The 22,008-nt window shown below is 33.6% G+C and overlaps 1 protein-coding gene across 1 annotated transcript; it reads left to right on the plus strand.

The window, feature by feature from the left end:
- Window positions 1-11,980: 11,980 nt before the first annotated feature.
- On the plus strand, window positions 11,981-15,296 carry Pbp95 (proximal sequence element A Pbp95). The gene is made up of 5 exons (XM_069055953.1): window positions 11,981-12,162; window positions 12,214-12,365; window positions 12,420-12,479; window positions 12,539-13,223; window positions 13,279-15,296. Exons 2-5 carry the CDS (start codon window positions 12,297-12,299, stop codon window positions 15,267-15,269), a joined length of 2,805 nt encoding a protein of 934 aa, XP_068912054.1. The 5' UTR covers window positions 11,981-12,162; window positions 12,214-12,296; the 3' UTR covers window positions 15,270-15,296.
- Window positions 15,297-22,008: the final 6,712 nt, after the last annotated feature.

Consider the following 22,008-nt stretch of genomic DNA (forward strand, 5'->3'; position numbering starts at 1 on the left):
AAAGATATGCTTGCTTTTGTTGTTTATTTAAACTAGCTGACCCGGTGAACTTCGTATCACCTACAATCGCTGTTCGTTAGTCTCGTTAAAACTCAAAAACGGCTTCACCGATTTGAATTTTTTTTTTGTAACATTTTGATTAGCCATAACCATAATCAATCCTAATCAACCTTCCAACTTCATTTCATTGAGATCAATAGTACTGGCTATATCTTATACGGTTTGAATTTCGTTCGGTTATTAAATGAAACTTGTTTACAATTCCAATGAATTTGATGTCTTTTATGTACATGAAATATAAATACAATTGGCACCACTGTGATCTAAACGTATTTCTGATTTCCGGTTGTCAGCTTTGACAGAGTTGACAGGCGAATTTGACGTTTACGTGGTATCATTCTTTTCAAATTAGAAGAAGAGTGGTCGATCCGGAGGGTAACCCAATATTATAACATCGCGAAGAGCTGACTCGACAGACGTTGTCTTGTCCAAATTTCAATACCTAAATTTGTTTGTGATCGTTTTGTGAATTTGTGAAAAGCTATTGTAAATGTGTAAACAAAGTAAAAATGAGGAATTTTACATGTGAGATTAATTCTATCGGCAGTATTCTACACTGCTGAAATGCTGGAAATGTGTGATGTGCCTGGAATGTGATCGAGTTGGAACCATGCGGTTTTGTTCCAGAATTTAAGTCACAATTTAATTAAGTCAGAATTTCATGTCCAAACTAATTATTTATTTTCTTCCATTAAATTTGAAATCACAATGAATCTCAAGCAGTTTTCTTGGGTGATTCAAAATGATTATGAATAAGTATTGCAACTATATATATGTATATGTATATGTTATTATATATTATTATGTAAGAACATTTATATGGCAACTGTGTGAATGGGATAGAGTTTACATTTGTATGACATTTGATTTTTAAAATTTCATTACACATTGATTTGACAACTTTCAAAATTGTGCGACTATGAACTGTCAAAAAAATGTCAACTCTATCCCACCCACACAGTTGCCACATAAATTTTTGTACATAGTTGCCAGATTTATCCACAATTATTTTGAATCACCCAATACATATTTATATTTCGATTTCGATTGCAAGATCGATGTTCAAGCAAACAATCCGATTGGTTTGATTCCTAATTTCATAATCAGCTGTCACATGGACATGACATTTGTGCATGTAGGCAAATAAATTGGAATAGAAATAAAACAACTACTACATTTGTCGGACAGATCGCGTAACAACACAAAGCAAATGTAATTTTATTTTAATTTACTGGATTGCGTTTTTCCAGATTTTTCTTCAAATCTTCCAGGTTTTTTTTCAATTGAAAACAAAAAAAAAAGCATCAAGCAAATATGTAGCTCCTATTGTCAGTTATGATCGAGGGTGCAAACAAAAATTATATTTTTTTAAATTTGTCCCAATTTTCCGAATTTCCTTTGTAATTGTCCCGAATTTTTTTTCCGAAAACTTATCCAAAACCCTAACAAACCAAACCAAAAAAGAATTACGCATAGCCATCGTTCGAATCTTGAGTTATGGTCTTGAGTTCATACAAAAAAGCACTTTCAGTTTTCCCCGAATTATTTTAATTTAGTTTTCCAGATTTTTCTCCAAATCTTCCAGATTTTTTTTCTATTAAAAACTTTCAATTGAGTTATTTCCATCTCGGGGCATATCGAACAAAAAGAAAAAAGAATTAATCAAATATGTCGTTCCTATCGTCAGTTATGATCGAGAATGCATACAAAAATTATAATTTTTGCAGTTTGCCCGAATTTTTCGACCTCCCTTTGTAATTGTCCCGATTTTTTTTTCCTGAAAACTTTTTCACGACTATAACGAACAAATCAAAAAAACTTTTACGGTTTTTCTTTACATAAAAACCTCATACGGATTATTACGAACATAAAAAAAAAAAAAATAGCCAAATCGTTCCAGCCATTCCCACAGAAAAAAGCACTTTCAGTTTTTCCCGAATTTTCCAATTTTCCGGGCAACTTTTCCGATTTTTTTTTTCTTTTTAAACCACCCCTGAATTAAAGCGAACAAAAGAAAAAAATAAATATTCAAATCGGTCAAGCCGTTTTTGAGTTTTAGCGAGACAAACGAACGGCGATTCATTTTTATATACAGTGAGCGGCAAAAGTATGGAATAAATGCATTAGAAATTAAACAATTTTTTTTTTCAAAAAAATCTTTGGCAGGTCAATTTTAGTTTATAAAAATACATATTTTAATACAAAATAAAATTCCAAGCAGTCATTTGTTTTCGAGTTATGACGTCATCGATAGTTTTTTTAAATACCGGGTGATCAAGAAGGACTGTTTAAGTTGGCAGTACAATTAAGAAATTTTTTTAATTCGGTTATTTATAACACTGCAACTGGATATGTTTTGTTGGTTTATTTTATAAATATCTGATATAGGTATAGCATTAAAAACGACAAGCCACCAACAACACCTGTTGTACGATTTAAAATAGGATCCAGTGTTACCAACTTAAACAGTCCTTCTTGATCACCTCGTAGAAACCCCCTATTTTTGTTCTTGATTCTGAAAGGCCTTTTAATTGTCTAAACGCCAGTATAAAAATTTTGTTATCTTATACAGAATGTCCCCAAAAAAAAAAGACGAGTCCATAGCTCCCTTATTTATCGGACGATTTTAATTATCTATACATCAAATTAAATAGTTGTTAATAGGCTACAAAATGGCCTAATAAATTCCAGTATAGCTCCAAGGGCTTCTAGACTAAACTGTCAAAATATTTTTTTTCAAATGGGATCACATACTTTTTTTAGTAATTCTGATAGAGATTTTAATTCTGAAAACAACAATGTATCACAAGTACAACTTCACATAAAAAAATAACACTAACTTTTGAAACAAATGACAAGCACCAAGCGAAAAGCTATCAAAATGCATTGCGTTACAATGTAATAACCAAATTAAGGTAGCTGGAAAAACAAATGACAAATAATAACATGTGGGATTGCGCAGATATGCCGCCAATGTTTAGCGCAAAATGGAACATCGACGATAGTAGCGTATTTTTACTTTTTTTTAAATGAATTTTTGGTATTTAAGTGTATATTTGTGATACATTGTTGTTTTTAGAATAAAAATCTCTATCAGAATTACTAAAAAAAATATGTAATCTCATTTGAAAAAAAATATTTTGACAGTTTACCCTTGAAGCCCATGGAGCTATCCTTGAACTTATTAGGCCATTTTGTAGCGTATTAACAACCATTTAATTTGGTGTACAGATAATTAAAATCTTCCGATAAATAACGGAGTTATGGACTCGTCTTCTTTTTTGGGGACACCCTGTATAAGAAAATTTTTGAGAAAAAAAATTATAAAGTTGGAAAAAATAAATTTTGGGATTTCTTAATAGCAACAAAGATGAGTGCTAATCTACATATTTAAAATTATCAAAAAAATTACCATCGCGAATGTAATTCGGCGTGATTATTTTTTAAACTATGTCAAATTTAAAAAGCGAAATCTGAATGGTACTCCATAATGGCGACGGTGCTGAATGTTTAATGTTTATATCGAAACAAATGGCTGCGCTACCTTAACAACAAAAAAACAAGTAAAAAAATCAAGTAGGTAAATCAAACAGTCAAATGGTACTGTCAATTTCATTCGTATGTGTTATGTGTTTTGTTTTACAAAACGTTTTCGAAAATGACTCATTTAACAGAAACACAACGTATAGAAATTTTAATTTTGATTGGGTGCGGGGATAAAACTAAAACAAGTGGAATTTCTTCAAAAACTTGTTTATTGTCAACAAGCTGGGGGATGGCAATTCGAACATTTAATTCCATAATTTTAAGTAGCTAGTAACACAGTTTTTCACTTGTTTTTGTTAGTTATAAAATTTATTTTTTTCAACTTTTTTTTTCTCAAAAATTTCCTTATGTAAGATAACAAAATTTTTATACTGTTGTTTACACAATTAAAAGGGCTATCAGAATCAAGAAAATTCACTCGAAAATAAATAGTCATTTATTTGGAATTTTATTTTGTACTAAAATATGTATTTTTATAAACTAAACTTGACCCGTCCAAAGATTTTTTTGAAAAAAAATTTGTTTAATTTTTAATGAATGTATTCCATACTTTTGCCGCTCGCTGTATATAATATAAAATCAAAGGCTACAGTGTTAGCACTATACATTGAAAGGTCCATAGGAAAAGTAGGTATCTACTCCTCTTAACTAGGATTTGTTTATACTCTGAATATTGGTTATGTATAAAGCTCGGATTATATGCACTAAAAAATGAAGAAAATATGCGCATGTACATATAGACACGCTTTTTAGCTAAAAATGCACTGAAATATTAGTCCAGTCAATATAAACATAAAAAAGGGTCCGACCTTGCAAAAGGTCAAGTAGTTCTGATTTTTTAATATGTTGTTTGGATCTCAGCCAAGAGTAAAACACCAAATTTGCAACTTCGAAAGACTTGTGCGCGCTGCGTGGTAGCCAAAGAACAGCAACATTTTTGCACTATTTTCAGTTTTTGCTCAATATCTCCTAAGATATGAGTCTCACAGAAAAAGTTCAAATTACCTTTTTTAAATTAGATTAAATTCGCTATAGTTTAAGGCCCAAGCGAACTTTGTGCATGCAGCAGTTTCCGAGATAGAGCTCTTCAAATATTGGGTATTTTTTCCAAGAAGTGAAATTTTTTTGTTTACGTCTCTTATTTTATTAAATATCGTCAAAAATACTCGCCCCATGAGAAAAGTCATGGGCAATGAACTTGAAGTGTATTTATTTAGCTTTAAATTGAGATCTGACGGGTAGCTGCAGGTCCAATGCTTCTCTCAAAAGTGGCATATAACCGAAAACCTCGAAAGATGGAATTTGGGAAAAATAAATGAAAACAAGTTTTCAGCGCATCAAACATCACCTAAACCAATCAAATAAGTTATTTTAACGTAATTTAGTGTGTGTGGTTAACAACTTGAAGAGAGTCTGTGAAGTTGGCGGAGAAATACTGCCCTCAGCGCCAGACTTGTTCTGCTTCTGATTGTATGGAAAATCATCGAACACCCCAAGCATGCACGTTTCGAACGGGTTCATGAAGCAGGTGACAAGTGGTCTTGATTTTGATCGCTCAATAATTATTTTCCTCTCATTCATTGGCGCGCTTTAATTTGAGCTCCGGCGGGTACATGTAAGGTACTATATCTTTAGAAGGTAGCGCCATTCCGCTCCACATTTTTCGCCTCGAAATTAAAAGAGATGGCATTATCGATAAATCCTGTGAGTGTGACAAAGATAGAATCTGTTTGACTCGGTACAAACATCCCGTAAAATTGTGTATACTTCTATCTTTGTCACACTCACGGGATTTATCGATAATGCCATCTCTTTTAATTTCGAGGCGAAAAATTGTGGAGCGGAATGGCGCTACCTTCTAAAGATATAGTACCTTAGGTACATGTCCTGGCATATACAATTATGTTTATCATGAACCCCATTTTTACGGTCCACTGTGCCAGCTCACTGCTGGAGATTCCACGCATATGTGTCAATCCACCGTAGCTTTTCATAAACCACATCAGCAATCAAATCTGACCATAGGCCGGGACAAAATTTATCGGATCGGCGGATTTTAAAAATTTGTTCTATGAATATCTTAAACTCAGTTGGATCCATCCGCTGTTCTAGAGCCATCATACCTTGCAAATATAAGTGGGCACTCTTTGTGAAGAAATAGTGACCAACTGAATGAAAACAAGGTAGCATTTTATCGATAGTATATAGGTGAAAGTTCTTAATCACCCTGACGCTCTGCCTGGATGAATATTTTTACGGGTGAAAATATTGGTCCCACAGCTTTGATTACCTTCCAAATTATGCAATGCAGTTTTGAATTTGACTCTTAGGCTTTGGTAAGTCCTATTTTCCTTTACAAACAAGATGAGAGACCTCTCACTCTCACGTAACTTATTCTCAGTTTCGGCTCTTTCTTTCCCAGTCAAGTCTACCTCATCCAAAATAATGCCAGCCAATATCAGATTAGTCACAATGTGTGCTCGTACAGCTCGTGAATAGGCATGACCATTCAGCATCTTGTCAAGGCCTGTGATCTGTATAAATAGTCACAAATAGCGCCTTCAAGCAACTCCCTGCCATTATTGCACCGATACAACCCATGAATGACATGAGGAGATGGAACTCTCCAAGCCTCACAACCACTCACCTTAACTGAGAATGTTGACCACCCTCAACAATATTTCTGGCCTTAAAGAACAGTGGTTGATCAAAAGTAACGAAGCAGGTTTTTTGAAAATGACCTTTACTTCTCTCAGTAGGTGGGGTGCGGATAAATGAGAGGAAAAAATAATGTTTGAGCCATAAAAATCAAGACCATTTGTCACCTGCTTAATGAACCCGTTCCAAAGGAGCATACTTGGGGTAGTTGATGATTTTCCATACAATCAGAACAAGTCTGGCGCTGAGGGCAGTATTTCTCCATCGATTTCACAGACTCTCTTCAAGTTGTTAACCACATATACTAAATTACGTTAAAATAACTTATTTGATCGGTTTAGGCTCTATACGTGATGTTTGATGCGCTGAAAACTTGTTTTTCTTCAAACGTCCGTAAATTATGACAATATGACTCAGCAATAACTTTGTTCCAGTCTATAGTACATCTTACATGATTCCATTTAAAATAAAATTATTTTTTCTTCAAACGTCCGTAAATTATGACATTATCCTGCTGCATTGATAATGCTAAAGTGTCCCTTCATTGTCATTGCATCTAACGAGCTGACGAGCGGCAGATAAAGTTATTATCTCCGCTGAGGGAGTCCGTGAAGTTATTATCTCCGCTGATGAGCGGCAGTAAAGTAAACTAGCTAAATCATTTGAAATTCATACCTAGTTTCTTAACATGTCTTAAATAATTTGTTATGAAGGTTTAAAGAAAAATAGTATATGTTATTCGGAGCAAAAATGGTTTTATGTGCTTTGGCTGGTTTGTCAATCTACCAGCCGCAGCACATAAAACTTCATTTTTGCTCCTCATAACATAATATACTATTTCATTTATTTTTCCCAAATTCCCTTTTTCGAGGTTTTCGGTTATATGCCACTTTTTAGAGAAGCATTGGACCTACAGCTGCCCATCAGATCTCAGTTCATTGCCCTTGACTTTTCTCATGGGGGGACTATTTTTGACGAAAAAGAGAAATAAACAAAAAAAATTCACTTCTTGGAAAAAATACCCAATTTTTGAAGAGCTGTATCTCGGAAACTGCTCGACGCACAAAGTTTGCTTAGGCCTCAAACTGAAGTGAATTTAATCTAGTTAAAAAAAGATAACTTCAACTTTTTCTGTTAGACTCATATCTTAAGAGATATTGAGCAAAAACTGAAAATAGTGCGAAAATTTTGCTGTTCTTCGGCTACCATACAGCGAGCACAAGTCTTTCGAAGTTGCAAATTTGGTTTTTTACTCTTGGCTGAGGTGCAAAGAACATTTTAAAAAATCAGAACTATATGACCTTTTGCAAGATCGAATGTTTATATTGACTGGACTATATGCACAAATATGCAAAAATATGCATAAACATGCTATAATATGCTCTTATCACTTTTATAAAAAAAAAAGACAATTTTTACAGAATTAATCTATTTACCACGTCACTGGTTAGAGCCATATAACTAGGAGGACTATAATGCGTATTTAAGCTAAAAACTGTCGCCAAGAATATGACATAGAAAATGTATCTTCTATCCCGTTCACTGGGTTCAATCCCAAATGCGCATGTGCCGCATGTACAGCTTGACCAGAATAGCTTAGCGTATGAGATGCGCACAAGAGGAAACGAGCGAGTCTCTGTAAGTCAAGGATATGGCTATGGTTGTTAAGGTTCTCGATGATAATTAAGGTAGCGACAACTCATTGTTCATTTTTGAGACTCCAAATTAAAAGAGGGGACATATCGACAAATGCCGTGAGTGTGACAAAGACAGAGTTATACACAATTTTATGGGATGTTTGTATCGTGTCACGGGATGTTTGTATTGTGTCGAACAGATTAACTTGCATAAACTCCAAATTAAGTGAGATGGAAATATTGGCGCAACCGTTGTCGTTACCTTTTATAATCGAGAACCTTAATGGTTGTAGGTACGGTACACTCAATGAAGCAAATCTGCTCAAAACATCCCGGACATGCTGTTCACTTGAAGCTTGAAGCGCTTATTTTCGCCCGTTTGTACACGATCTAAACACTTCCAGACCCAACAGACAAGTGCGCTCCGCTAGTGGGAGGGATTTCAGTCCACTGCGTCACTGGCCAAGCTGTTCTGGTCGACCTGTACTATTGCGGGCAAAAAAAGTGGGACATCAAATTTCTGTCAGTTTTGAAAAATTCGATGTAGTTCAAGCTTTACTGTAATTTTTTGACACTTTTCCAGCTGACAGTTTAAAAATTTATTTTATACTGAGAGCGTTTTTAAATTCATCGATGGATCAACCGGTGGAATCAGTTTTCTACCAAAACGTTGTTATATTACTGTTAGATTTATGTTGAGCTTAAGAAAACACGTTTCTTTATTCTCCAAAAATTTCATGTTGAGCTCAACCAAAATTCACCTTTCCCATCTACAATGGGAGTTGGTTGTTTGGTGGACGAATAGTGGGGGAAATGTCAAAATAGTTTGTCGAAGTCAAACTGTCAATGTCAAAGCAAAACGAGGGAAAAACTGGAAAAGTGCAACATTATTCACGTATCCTCTAATTTTTTCATGAGTCTTTCTTCTGTTTAAAATAATTTCTTCATCAGAGGAAGTTAATAAATCATCATCTGATGAATCTTCCAAAGGCATTGTAATCCGTTCTACCAATATTATGGTCCCAAGAAGACTAATGTCGCACATATTTATTCATATAATAATAAGTCGCCGAAAATGAAAAAATGTTTAGGTTATGTTTACACTTCAGGTGTCATGACATCAGCACCAGTCAACACAGTCATCAGTTTTCCACCAAATCCGTTTCCCTATTCATCACATTTTTGCACAACATAAATGTTCAACACAAAAAAAACTTATGATTGACAGTCCACCAATGTTGAAATTCACCGCAAAAAGTTGATGAATTTAAAAACGCTACCACTCCTATTTTCCTTTTCGAAATACCCTCTTCTTTTGATAAAGGTAGATTTTGATTGCAACTTTGCATTAAATACATATTCACTACGTGCTTACTTACAATCATTCCCTATAACCTACAACACTTAATGACAACGTCAATCAATTCAAAGTAGAGTTAGAATTAGATAAGGGTTATTTCACATTAAAAGTCAAAACAATGACGTTGATGTCCCACTTTTTTTGCCCGCAATAGTACGGCTCACGCGTATACAGTCTGTCCATTCTCAAACTCGAACATAGGCAATTAACATTGTATTGAACGCTTTTGCTGATTCCTGCTCGCCAATTGAACTTACAGGTAAGGTAATGGTATCAATAGAAAGATAAAATTATTGCGCTTGAAATGATACTAATAATAAGATTAAAGGTGCTATTTTTATTTTAAAATACTAATTTAAAACTTGACGATTTTTAAATATGACATGCCATGATTTTCAAATTGGACAGCATTTGTCAAAAAATTTAGTAATTTGTTGGGTTAAGTCAGCGAATTTTGGTAAATTATTGTCAAATTATTTACGGAAAAATGAATAGTTACTCCATACAGATTAAGACAAATTTCTCTTGAAGTAAGTTTATGTAAATTGCGGATACTGAATATCCTCAGGAAGTACAAATATCATCCCTACAAGACACAGTGTCATCGACAGATTTTTGCTGTTGATGAAGTAAATAAGAGTGAAACCTGTTATGAAATACAGCAGCGTGCTAATATGATCGTCGCTTTCTGTCGACAATTTGCTTCACAGGCACCTACTTTTACACTAAAGAACGAACCAAATGTTCAAAACACGCGATATTGGGCTCAAGAAAACCCTCGAGTAAATATTCTTACTAGAACTCGGTATCCTCAAAAAATTCATATCTGGGCTGGGATTTTGAAATAAAGGGAAAATTAAATTCAGCAAATTATTTAGATTTATTATTAACTAAGGTAGGAACTGCATTGTAATTTTTTCAAAGAATGTATAATAAAATCTGCTTAAACAGTTAATTACTTTAATATTATAATTTAATAATAATAATAATTTATTGAATTATCGAAATAATGGCATAATATCTATAAACTGAATGCACAGTGTTAATTGCCTATGTTCGACTTTGAGAGTGGTCACCCGGTATACAGTGGCGGCCAAAATAAAGTAGGACAATGTTTTTTCGCTAATGTAAATTTGCTTGCCCTTTCTATGGTTACTATGAAAATATTTATTTATTTATTATAGTAACCCCAGTTTACTCAACTCAATTTTGGCTAAATTTCTTAATAAGACTTGTCCTACTTTATTTTGGCCGCCACTGTAAGTACAACGTGTAACAGAAATAAGTACATTAATTTTAACAAGTAATAAAACTCATCAAGAACAACTTTTTTTTTGTAAACGTTCTTGTTAATGAGTTAGAATTGTTTAAAATTTTTCACGAATTTCGCTACCCGCCACTGGAGACCACGCTACCTGGTCGCTGTGCTTAGAAGGTTTACGTAAACGGCTGAACGGCTCGTCAATTTATGGGGGGGAAAATGTTAAAAAAAATTGCCGATTTCGAAAAAGTGGTACATAGAAAAATTGTTCATCATAACGAGTTCTGTTACCGGTTAAAATTAATTTACTTATTTCTGTTACACGTTGTATATAGTTATATACGGTGCGATCAATTAAAAAATAAATCGAGTCGGCGTGTTACCTATGGCAACCCATGCTATAGCATAGGCTCGCTCGGTATAACGGGTGTTTTTTTAAATTTAGCGTCGAAGTAGGCGATGAACTGTCGATTGTGAACGCACTATACAGGTTACGGATCACGGATCAGCTCCTTAAATCTTACGCTTTTACACGAGTCACGAGTGGTGCGATCTCAATCGACTCTCCAACGCCTACTTCGACGCCAAATTAAAAAAAATACCCTTTATAGTTATATCATACTTATCCACAATCATTTTGAATCACCCAATTATATCCACATTGGCGCGCTTTTGCCTTACGCGTACTCTCGTGTCAAAAATGGATTACTCCCTAGGATTTAGGGATATTCGTTACTAGGTTGCCATAAATTTGGTTAGGTTGGAGGCTATGTGGTTTCTGGTGACAAACAAAAGATATCCCAAAAATGTAAGACAGCAAATTAATTGTAACAGTTGCACATGACTAATTTCTCGCTAAGTGATAGATGATTTTTCGTTTCACAATCAATTTTGGTTACTGGCGGCATATTTATTTGGATTTAATCTCCCAATTCAAAGTAACCAACCTTAGGCATTCAAAATAACTTTTGAAAATTCTAGTTACACACAACATGAAAAACGTTATTTCCCTAAAAGTTGGAATTCTAGGGAGTAATCCATTTTTGACACGAAAGTAATACAAGTTGCCTAACTGACGATGCCAACAGGCGCAGTTCGCAACGCTTGTTCCATAAATTATTTCTATGATTCAACTCTATGCATCTACTTCTCTCTGTCTATGGCAATTTCGCATCACGCGGGAATGCATTTAGCGCGTGGCCAAAGCACGCTCCGCCCCTAACTCTTAAAGCGCGGATTTTAAATATTGAAAATTAAAACGCCGACTACACCTGACCTGACCTGACCTGCCGTGACCTGACCTGACCTGAAAAATGATGTGACAGCGTCCTTATATCGAAAAAAACTATTATTTTGCACGTTTGAACCTGATATCTGGGGCCGCCGCAATTTCGCATCACGCGCCGGCGCAGCTGTGCCAGTACTGCCAGTGCTTTGGCTACGCGCTAAATGCATTCTCGCTGGCAATAGGATGGCAATGTCAAAGTCTTAACCTCAAATTATCAAATAATGATTAAACTTATAGGTCAAAATCAAAAATCATATTCAGTCACATTAATTATTGTCTTCTGCTTGAAATGTTTTAATATACTTTTTTCTGTTAGTATCAAATAATTAATGAAGTAAAAGAATTTATTCATGTACAGTTTATTTGTTGAAAATTAACGTTTATATTCACGCAATTATTTTAGACAGTACCGCGGTTTTTTTAATTCAATTTTCATAATTGATTCAGTTATAATTACAAAAGTGAACTTTAAGTAAATTCAAAACAATGGAAGATGAACAAGAAGACGTTAGAAAAATGACTGACTTTATAAACAATCAAAAGGCCACTTACCAAGTAAGCTTTCACATTTACGAGTAGTGCAGTAGTAGTGAGTAAATAATGTTTTAGAGCAATTTTCAATTAGAATTTCAAGATTTCATCAACTTTAAACACGACATTAGCGATCAGGTGTGTTAAATGAACTTTTCATTTTTTTTTTTTTATATTAGTTTTGGTTACATTGAAAGGAATTTGATGAAGAACAACTAGATGAAGAAGATGAGCTAAATTCACATGATAATGAAGTTAAGAGTTATAATAATGAAGAAGGGCCAATTCCAGTTTCTTCTTTAACCGAAGAAGAACGAAATGTTATAGAATCATGTACATGTTCAGATTTGAAAAAATTACTTCTTTTGAATCGTTCAAAGAATATGCAACTTATAAAACTTCATAAAAAAATGCAAAAATTGTTGGCAGAGTGTGAGGAGACAATGGAAGAAAAAAATGTTATTTTGAAAAATTTGGAAACAAAACAATTTACACAACAAACCTTTGTATGGAAACTAGCTGCTCCTTATTTTAAAGATAAAAAGTTCTTCCCATGTCCACTTAATGAAGATGCTATAAAGAAACGCTCCACAAATGAATTAAGTGTATATGATTTAGTACCATCCTCAAAGTGGACCCCTATAGAATTTGATCGCTTAACTAATGCAATAAAGTGTAATTATAACATTAACAGGCAAAATGATGTTGTACACAAATTAAATAGTTTGAAAGCCAAAATACAGAGTGAAGATAAAGATAAACTGGAAGAGATAAGTCATTTGAAGCAGCAACTAGATCAGTTGAAGAATGATGAGCAAATACCACCACTGAATTCAAATGAGTTTATTAATTGGTATAAAGTTGCTGAAACATTTTTAAAAGGTGAATGATAAAAAATATAAATTTTTAAGTATATTAAAACCTTTTTTTTTCCTAGATAAACATACTGCTCTGGAATGTCAGTCAGTATGGCATATGCTGGTGCATCCACTCATAAACAAATCTGAATGGACTGAAGAAGAAAATATAAAACTAGAAGCAATAGCAAAATGTCACTTGTATCAAAACTGGGATGAAATAGCTGTTGAATTAAATACTAACAGAACCGGTTTCACTACCTGTTTGCATTATTTTAGCAAACTGTGTGACAAATTTAAAAAGAGTAAATTTACCCCAGAAGAAGATGCCTTTCTCTTGGAAGTCGTAGACAGTTACAAAAGGGGAAACTTTATTCCATGGAATAGGGTAGTTTGTCATTTTAATAATCGCTCAAGACATCAATTGTACCACAGATACACTTATTTTTTGTCACAAAATCATGTAAAAAGAGGTAAATTTTCAGAGGCTGAAGATATTTTGCTTATAATATTAGTGAAAAAATTTGGCAGAAATTTTAAAAAATGTTCTGAGTACATGCCTCATCGTTCACAAGTGCAATTAAAAAGTCGATACACCTCAAATTTACAAAGGCATATTAAGAAAGGTACATTCACTTCAGAAGATGATAAAGTTATATATGAGTATGCTCAGAAATATGGAGAAAAAAGTTGGAGTGGTTTAACTGACCAATTAAACAGATGTAATGCCCAAATTCGCCAGAGGTACAAATTAATCAAGTCTTTTCTGCTTACCAATCCAAATTCCGATGTAGCTGAAATACCAAAAAGAAAACATCGATTTGATAAGGTCAATGAAGATCAGTACAATTTTTTAAATTACATTGCAGACCAGTACAAAGATGTTGACTACATTCCCACTATTTCTATGATTGAGGAGAGCCTTCAGGTTGAATTGAGAACTCCTAATGCTTTGAAATCCCCACGATATATGTCTAAAAAGGGTTCTGCTGAAGTCAAATTAAAAAATATAGACACCCTACTCACTGATTTTTTCAGTAGTTCAATGAAAATTGAACAAAACAGAAGTATCACAGACGTGAATCTCATGGAAGCTACTGAAAATGTAGAAGAAATATTATCGGTTTTAGGAGTCAATGTAGATATACCAAAAGATTTAGAATGTAACGCGCATTTGGATAATATAGATTTGGAGATTCTAGAAAGGATATCAAAGAAAGATTTTTATTCAAAGCCTCCAAGAATAGATAGATTGCTTTCACCAAATATTAATACATTAGTTGGATTAAGAAGTTTAATTATTAAACATAAGGAATACAAAACGCAACAAAAGAATTTACCCAGCACTTCTAAAAGTGATCAGTTGTTGTGGCCAATGGAACAAAATTTATTAAAATTAGATGAAGTTAACAGGACAGAGATTTTATTTCATAGGAATTTATTTACAAAGCGATTTGACACCTTGTTTAATTGGAGTGCAATTTTATCATTAGAAAAACCAAATCATTTTGATATTCAAGAAAAATGTAATTCAGTTAATGTACCAACCAGAACGGCCACAAAAACGTATAATCGAAGACCAAGTTTCCAAGACACTGAATCTGTCAAAAGAAGGAAAATTGATGTGTCTGCCCTAACTGATTTAAGTCAACACTCTAAAACTGCTCAACTTAAGCTAGTTGACAAGAGCGTTGTTGAAAAGTTAATGTCGAAAAAAAATAATATTAATATTATCAGAATAGAAACAGTAACAGGTTCAGATGGTATTGTTAGACCTATCCTTCAACAAAATCATCAATTTGAATCGCAAACGACTCCGCCTGCATGTCCTGCCGAACCAAGTTCTGTGCATAATCTACGCAGAGATATTGAAGATGTGGTTGACGATGAAGATTTGGACGACGTACAAAAACTCAATGTTGTACTAAAATCTATGAAATCCGAGGTAATTATTGATTCTCAAAATAGTAATAATGAAGAATACGGAGCTATGAAGAACGACGTACAACTACTGAAGGAAATTCTTCATTATGAAAAAATAAAAGTCAAATCTGATCCTAACTGTTTGTAACTTATTAATAAACATTCTTAATATGCACTTTATTTCTTATATTAAAATTACTAAAACAACACCTAAACCCCAGTTCTGCCTGATCACCTACCGTAGAGTAGGTAGTAAAGACGATCCTTCTTGTATGGGTTTGTTAAAGGCGGACCCAAACCTGTCTTAACTTATTCAACAGACCTGGATCTTAAATGATAATTAAAGAACGTTACACCTACTGTCCGTCCACCACACTTCGCTGTTACTCAAATAACACTAGCCAACAAATTGAAAAAAAAAAAATTGTGACTGATTTGATAATAGGTGCATTAGGATGTACCATCCCTTCTAATTACGAATTTGATAACGAAAATTCTTCATCACGTACAAATTTTGAGTTACAGGCTAATAATTTTGTTGTATTTAGATAATCGTAAAACATTTAATTTATTTAAAAAAATATATTAAACCAAAACAATATTCAAAGATGTCCTATTCGATAAAACATAAATTTGCCGTCGATGACTTTTTTGGCAAAGGATGACATTCTTTTGTAAGGAGTTTTATTTTCTCTTATCAGAAACCAGCAATAGTCCCCCATCGTTGCTGGATCCCATCTTCCCTGGTACGGTTTTTCCATCGTCAGTATATCCTGGTGAAATCTCTTTCCTTGCTCGTCACTAACGGCACCAAAATTTTGGGGGAAACAATTTAAGTGAGAATGGAGGAAGTGAATTTTAAGTGACATCCTACACCCCATTTTACAGTAATATGTAATTAATTCTTTTATTATTTCTTCATAATTTTCGGCTTTTTTGTTGCCTAAAAAGTCGTGTGTCACGTTTTTAAAAGACCTCAAAGCACTTAACTCAATGTGATTAAACTTTTCTTCAAATAGTGGATCTTTTACAATTTTTCTAATTTGTGGTCCAACAAATATGCGTTCTTTAAGTTTGGCATTACTCAGTTTTGGAAACATTTGTCTAAGTTATTGAAAAGCAGTACTCTATGTATCCAAAGCCTTGACAATTTTTTTTATTAATCCCAGCTTAATTTGCAATGGGGGTAGTGGGTAAACCTTTTTAGGATTCTTCATCATTGATTCAAACATAAAACTGTGGAAAAATAACGGAAGTCCGTTTAGCGATCTTTACCATTGCTTAGCCAACCACTATGCAACAGCCTTAAGCGTCTTGTAATATTACTCCAGAAGGTGGAGGATTGTCAAAATCTATTTCTTGTTTTATTTTTGTATATGAAAGTGTACGCAAAATATCCACTTACATGAATCCGTTATTATGAGTTAGTGTGTCGGTTTTGATGGTCTGTCACAAATCAGTCTCGGAAACATCGAAACCCCGTGCTATGATGTGATTTTTTGCGGCTGTGCTACCTGAAGGGACACCACTTATTTCATTCAATTCTAGAACTCTAAAACACCTCGTACACCAAGTTCCAATGTACAAATGTTCACATTTAAAACATTCACTACATCCTCTGATCTCACACCTGTTCTAAAAATTAACAATCATGTTGACGAGGAAGTTTCATCAGCTCGAGTCGTTTCTTACTTTAATTAAATTTAAATTGTGTCTTCAAATTGTGATGCGTGTTCACATTATAGAGATGGGAATTGGGAATACTCAATTGAAAACTGACGATGAAGAGACTCGTAAATAAATAAGTATAAGATCTTTAGGAAATTTTCGTACGGGAAGCCCCTCGATTTTCGCTGATGTAACTACAACTCTATACTGGTCCACAAAACGCAAGTTGTGGCTTATACAATGGTGCAGAGTTTTCTGGTAAAGGCTGAACTTATAGACATGAAAGTTCGACTGAAAAGGTATAGTTACTGATTGTACGGTGCGATCAATTAAAAAATAAATCGAGTCCCGACGGTCAAAAAAATTTCCAATTTAGGTACAGTCACGGCCACGGAATTGCGTCAGTCGTCATTCAACTGACATTAGCTGTAGAACAGGTTTTATATACAGTGTGGAATAAAATGATTTACATCTAGTTACCTTTGCATTACCCTTGTAAAACTACGAAATGCCGCTCTACAAAAAAAAGAAAGCCTAACCTCAAAATATTTCAAAATTCCAAATGTGATTTATTGCGAAGGGATGATATGAATCCAAAGTAGAGATTGAAATTAAAAAGGAGCTAACAAAAGCAAGTCACAGCTAGTATTGAAAATGGCCACCAACGTTTGTTAATTCAATTTAGTAAATTGTAACAATTGTCAATTCGATTGATGACATTTATTGCCAGAACTAATAGTTCGGCACTTCAAAAAAAAAAAGTAGAGCGGTACAGGAAAATTTACATGTACAAAAATTCCAAAGGTAACTATTTAGATGTAAATCATTTTATTCCACACTGTATTTCTAACCCCACATCATCCCCACATTGGAATTTTTTGACATAGATTTCGATTTGTCAATCATTTTTATTTTGCGTGACAGAATTTCTGTCGCAAAATTTTTTGTCAGTCATACTGACAATAAAGCTTAGGCTACACAATTTTTTTCGTATTGACAGTAAAATAACTGACGAAATTCCGTGGCCGTAACTGTACATACATAAGGAATTTTCTGAAAAAAACTGATTAGTTATTATAAGTTATGATGTCATCAGGAGTTTCTTAAATGACAACGTGCATTTTTACTAGATCTTTTAATTGTCTACCCGACGGTCAAAACAATTTTCCACATAAGGAATTTTCTGAAAAAACTTAATTGTTATTAGTAAATAAAGAGAACTTTAATTGTGAAAGGCAACTATAATATACAAATGTTCAAAATGTTGTCCTTGAACATCCTAAACAAGAAACCACAATTAACTGAGACCACACACATTTTACTGAGATCTTTAAGTATCTGATTTGTGGTGTTCCACTGAAGGATCAAATCATTTTACGTCATCTACATAAAACCTATAATTTTGATCACCTCAATATTTAAATATATACAGTGCATACATTGCATGGTAAAATTTGTACCCCCTGTTAACTTTTGTTCTGATCAAAATATTCAAACCATTTTTGGAACAAAGTTGGAAGATTTTTTAAACTATCGGATAGATTACAATTCAATATCCTAAACTGTCGAAAAAGTTGTGAAAAAATATTTCTATGTCAGCTCAACAAGCACCTGACACCTGACTATCTCCACTTTCGACTTTTGTCACTTTCATTTAAAAAATAAATAGCGAGATCTCCTCGAGGCTATGATTAAAATAAATAATAAATAAAAATATACTTAAAACCTAATTTTTGTTCCCATATCGCCTACTACGTGTTTTGTCAAATTGTTTACGTTCATTAATTTCAACTTTGAAGAGTAAAATTAGTAAAATAAAACTGCTTGTCGTTCGTTGTTCAAACAGTATGCATTACATAGTCTTATTAATGATTTATTAAAAAAAAATAAAAATTCGCACCAAATCTGCAGTGGATCATAAGTTAACAGAGGGTATAATTTTTACCATGCAATTCCCAACAGCAACAGTTAAAAAAACGCATAAGAGGTCAACCAGAAACTGGGGAGGAATTAAGGGCAAGAATAACACGCGAAGAAACTTTCAAGATCGCTTGGGACATTGTCTAGCAGTCGAAGGAAACACTTTGAACATTTCTTTTAATAATTTCTGTTAATTTGTTGAGTTATTTGTGCGTTAACGTTTTATTTTTTTTAATAAATAAATGTTTACATGTTCTGCCTTCCAAAAGCTAATTAATTTAATCATAGCCTCCAGGAGATCTCGCTATTTTTTAAATGAAAGTGACAAAAGTCAAAACTGGAGATGGTCAGGTGCTGGTTGAGCCCAAAGCCAGTCGATTAATAAAGTAGCGACACGATTTGACGTTTACATAAAAGGCAACCGCTACGATTTTTTCGCTACAAGAGGCGCTGATATCGCTATTTTGACTGGCTTTGGCATGGATTTATTAGTAATGAATTACTAATTATTACTAATAAATTACTAATTATTACTGATAAATCCATGGACTTTGGTGAACAAATGTTCACCAAAGCCAGTCAAAATAGCGATATCAGCGCCTCTTGTAGCGAAAAAATCGTTACGGTTGCCTTTTATATAAACGTCAAATCGTGTCGGTACTTTATTAATCGACTGGCTTTGGTTGAGCATGGCCTACTAAATCTGAACTGCGCTGCGCTTATTACGGCCGTAACAAACTAGCTGAATGATTGATTCGGCTAACCTCAAAAAATCTACCCTTAACTAGCGCCATCTCTTTAAAGATACGGGGTGATCAATAAGGACTGTTTAAGTTGGTAACACTGAATCGTATTTTAAATCGTATAACAGGAGTAACTTCCGGTTGTTGGTGGCTTGTCGGTGTTAATGCTATACCTATTTCAGATATTTGTCAAATAAACCAACAAAACATATCCAGTTACAGTGTTATAAATAAAAATTTTCTTAATTGCCAACTTAAACAGTCCTTCTTGATCACCCGGTATTAAACTACAAATCAACTAAATTGCCACAATAATTTAAATTTCCTTGAATTTCATCAAGGTTGAAATACTAACATGGGAAAATAGTGCGTTGCATGTGGAGAAAATAACAACAGTTATTTTCAAATTCCCAGCAACCTCCAAACCAAATCCAAAATTGATAAAATTATAAAAAAAAACTAAATGAAACATTTCACTGTAATACATGTTTCTTCTTTATTATCTACAGCAACTCCAGGACCCTTGTTACGATTAGTTTGGGTTCAAGACCGTGGGGTCTGTAAATTTGTGGGGCTTTTAAAAGACTTGGCTAATATTGCCACACAAGTTTTATCATATTTAATTCCAAAAAATCCTTGTCAACCACTGGTTACTACTTTGCATCCACATTTAATACAGAATTCCATATTTACCTGTGATAAACACAAAGATAAAATTTGTAAAGTTATTATCCAATTAGTAATGAAACCAATTTTAAACATTTGTTTATAAAAAAAAAACAGATTACATAAAAACGAAATCCATTCAGAATAAACTCACAAGTAGGAAGGTTCTAAAATTATAAACTTACGAGAAAGGTATTGTCTTCCTGCAGATAGATAGTTTTACTTTTAATTTTTCTACTGCGCTCTATCCATTTTCAGATTTTGCAATTCCATTTTATATATAAATATTATGTTTCATAATTTGATTATTGTAATTATTAGGTATTCTTACGTTCATGAAACGTATTCGTGAAAATTTATTTCACGTCAAAATGACAAAATAGAAAGTGTTAACCTAACAAAATAAACACGTTACGTGATTGTGATTGGATAATTTCAATTCAAATTACATTTTTCTTTTCTATTTCGCTAACAGATGGAGTTGGTTAAGGGTGAATTTTTTGAGATTAGCGGAATCAATTGCTCCATTGAAAATCCGAGCTTTGTTACGGCCGTAATAAGCGCAGCGCAGTTCAGATTTAGTAGGCCATGGGTTGAGCCGACACGGACGCTATTCTGGCGGCCGCTCGACGTACTATTATTCCGGCGCGCTAGAAAATATTTTTTCTCCCTACCGGTTAGAAATGTAGGCTGTGGATACCTCATTTGAGGTGAGAAAATTCAACTTTCTCGCTAAGGTAAGAAAGTTAATCATGAAATGTTTATGGTAAAACTGTACCAAAATACAAATGTCAAAAGTGTCAAAAGTGAAATAAGTTATTGATAAATGAAAGCCAATTCAATGAAGTAAGTTGGTAGGTCAATCATATAATCTGGAAGATAAACAGATAAGCTAGGTAGGTAGATTACTTTACCCTGTTTATATCAAATTTTCGAACAAACCTCAAATCTTCAAATGCGATGACAAGTTAATTAAACAAATAACACAGCCTACTATTCAATTCTCAAAATTTTCGTTTTAATCACGAATATAACCATCTTTTTTGACTTTTTTCAACAAAGTTGTGCCGGTAGGGAAAAAAATTGTATTCAAACCTTGTTAAGAAAGTGTCCTTGCAGACCTTAGGCACTTACAAACCTCGTCTACGACTCGCTTTATAATCTTTGCCTGCGGTCTGCAAGAAACCACTTTCTTACCTTGGTTTGAAATATACTATTTCTCCCTACCGGTTAGAAATGTAGGGTGTGGATACCTCATTTGAGGTGAGAAAATTCAACTTTCTCGCTAAGGTAAGAAAGTTAATCATGAAATGTTTATGGTAAAACTGTACCAAAATACAAATGTCAAAAGTGTCAAAAGTGAAATAAGTTATTGATAAATGAAAGCCAATTCAATGAAGTAAGTTGGTAGGTCAATCATATAATCTGGAAAATAAACAGATAAGCTAGGTAGGTAGATTACTTTACCCTGTTTATATCAAATTTTCGAACAAACCTCAAATCTTCAAATGCGATGACAAGTTAATTAAACTAATAACACAGCCTACTATTCAATTCTCAAAATTTTCGTTTTAATCACGAATATAACCATCTTTTTTGACTTTTTTCAACAAAGTTGTGCCGGTAGGGAAAAAAATTGTATTCAAACCTTGTTAAGAAAGTGTCCTTGCAGACCTTAGGCACTTACAAACCTCGTCTGCGACTCGGTTTATAATCTTTGCCTGCGGTCTGCAAGAAACCACTTTCTTACCTTGGTTTGAAATATACTATTTTCACAACTTTTTCGACAGTTTAGGATATTGAATTGTAATCTATCCGATAGTTTAAAAAATCTTCAAACTTTGTTCAAAAAATGGTTTGAATATTTTCATCAGAACAAAAGTTAACAGA

Source organism: Tenebrio molitor, chromosome 1 (genome assembly GCF_963966145.1).
Source record: "Tenebrio molitor chromosome 1, icTenMoli1.1, whole genome shotgun sequence".
NCBI classification, from domain to species: domain Eukaryota; kingdom Metazoa; phylum Arthropoda; class Insecta; order Coleoptera; family Tenebrionidae; genus Tenebrio; species Tenebrio molitor.

Excerpts from the sequence above, each read along its gene's own strand:
- Pbp95 (XM_069055953.1), top strand. The coding sequence starts at position 12,297 with ATGGAAGATGAACAAGAAGACGTTAGAAAAATGACTGACTTTATAAAC. Across the intron at positions 12,366-12,419 it reads ATCAAAAGGCCACTTACCAA|AGCAATTTTCAATTAGAATT; the intron begins GTAAGCTTTCAC and ends ATAATGTTTTAG. Across the intron at positions 13,224-13,278 it reads TGCTGAAACATTTTTAAAAG|ATAAACATACTGCTCTGGAA; the intron begins GTGAATGATAAA and ends TTTTTTTCCTAG.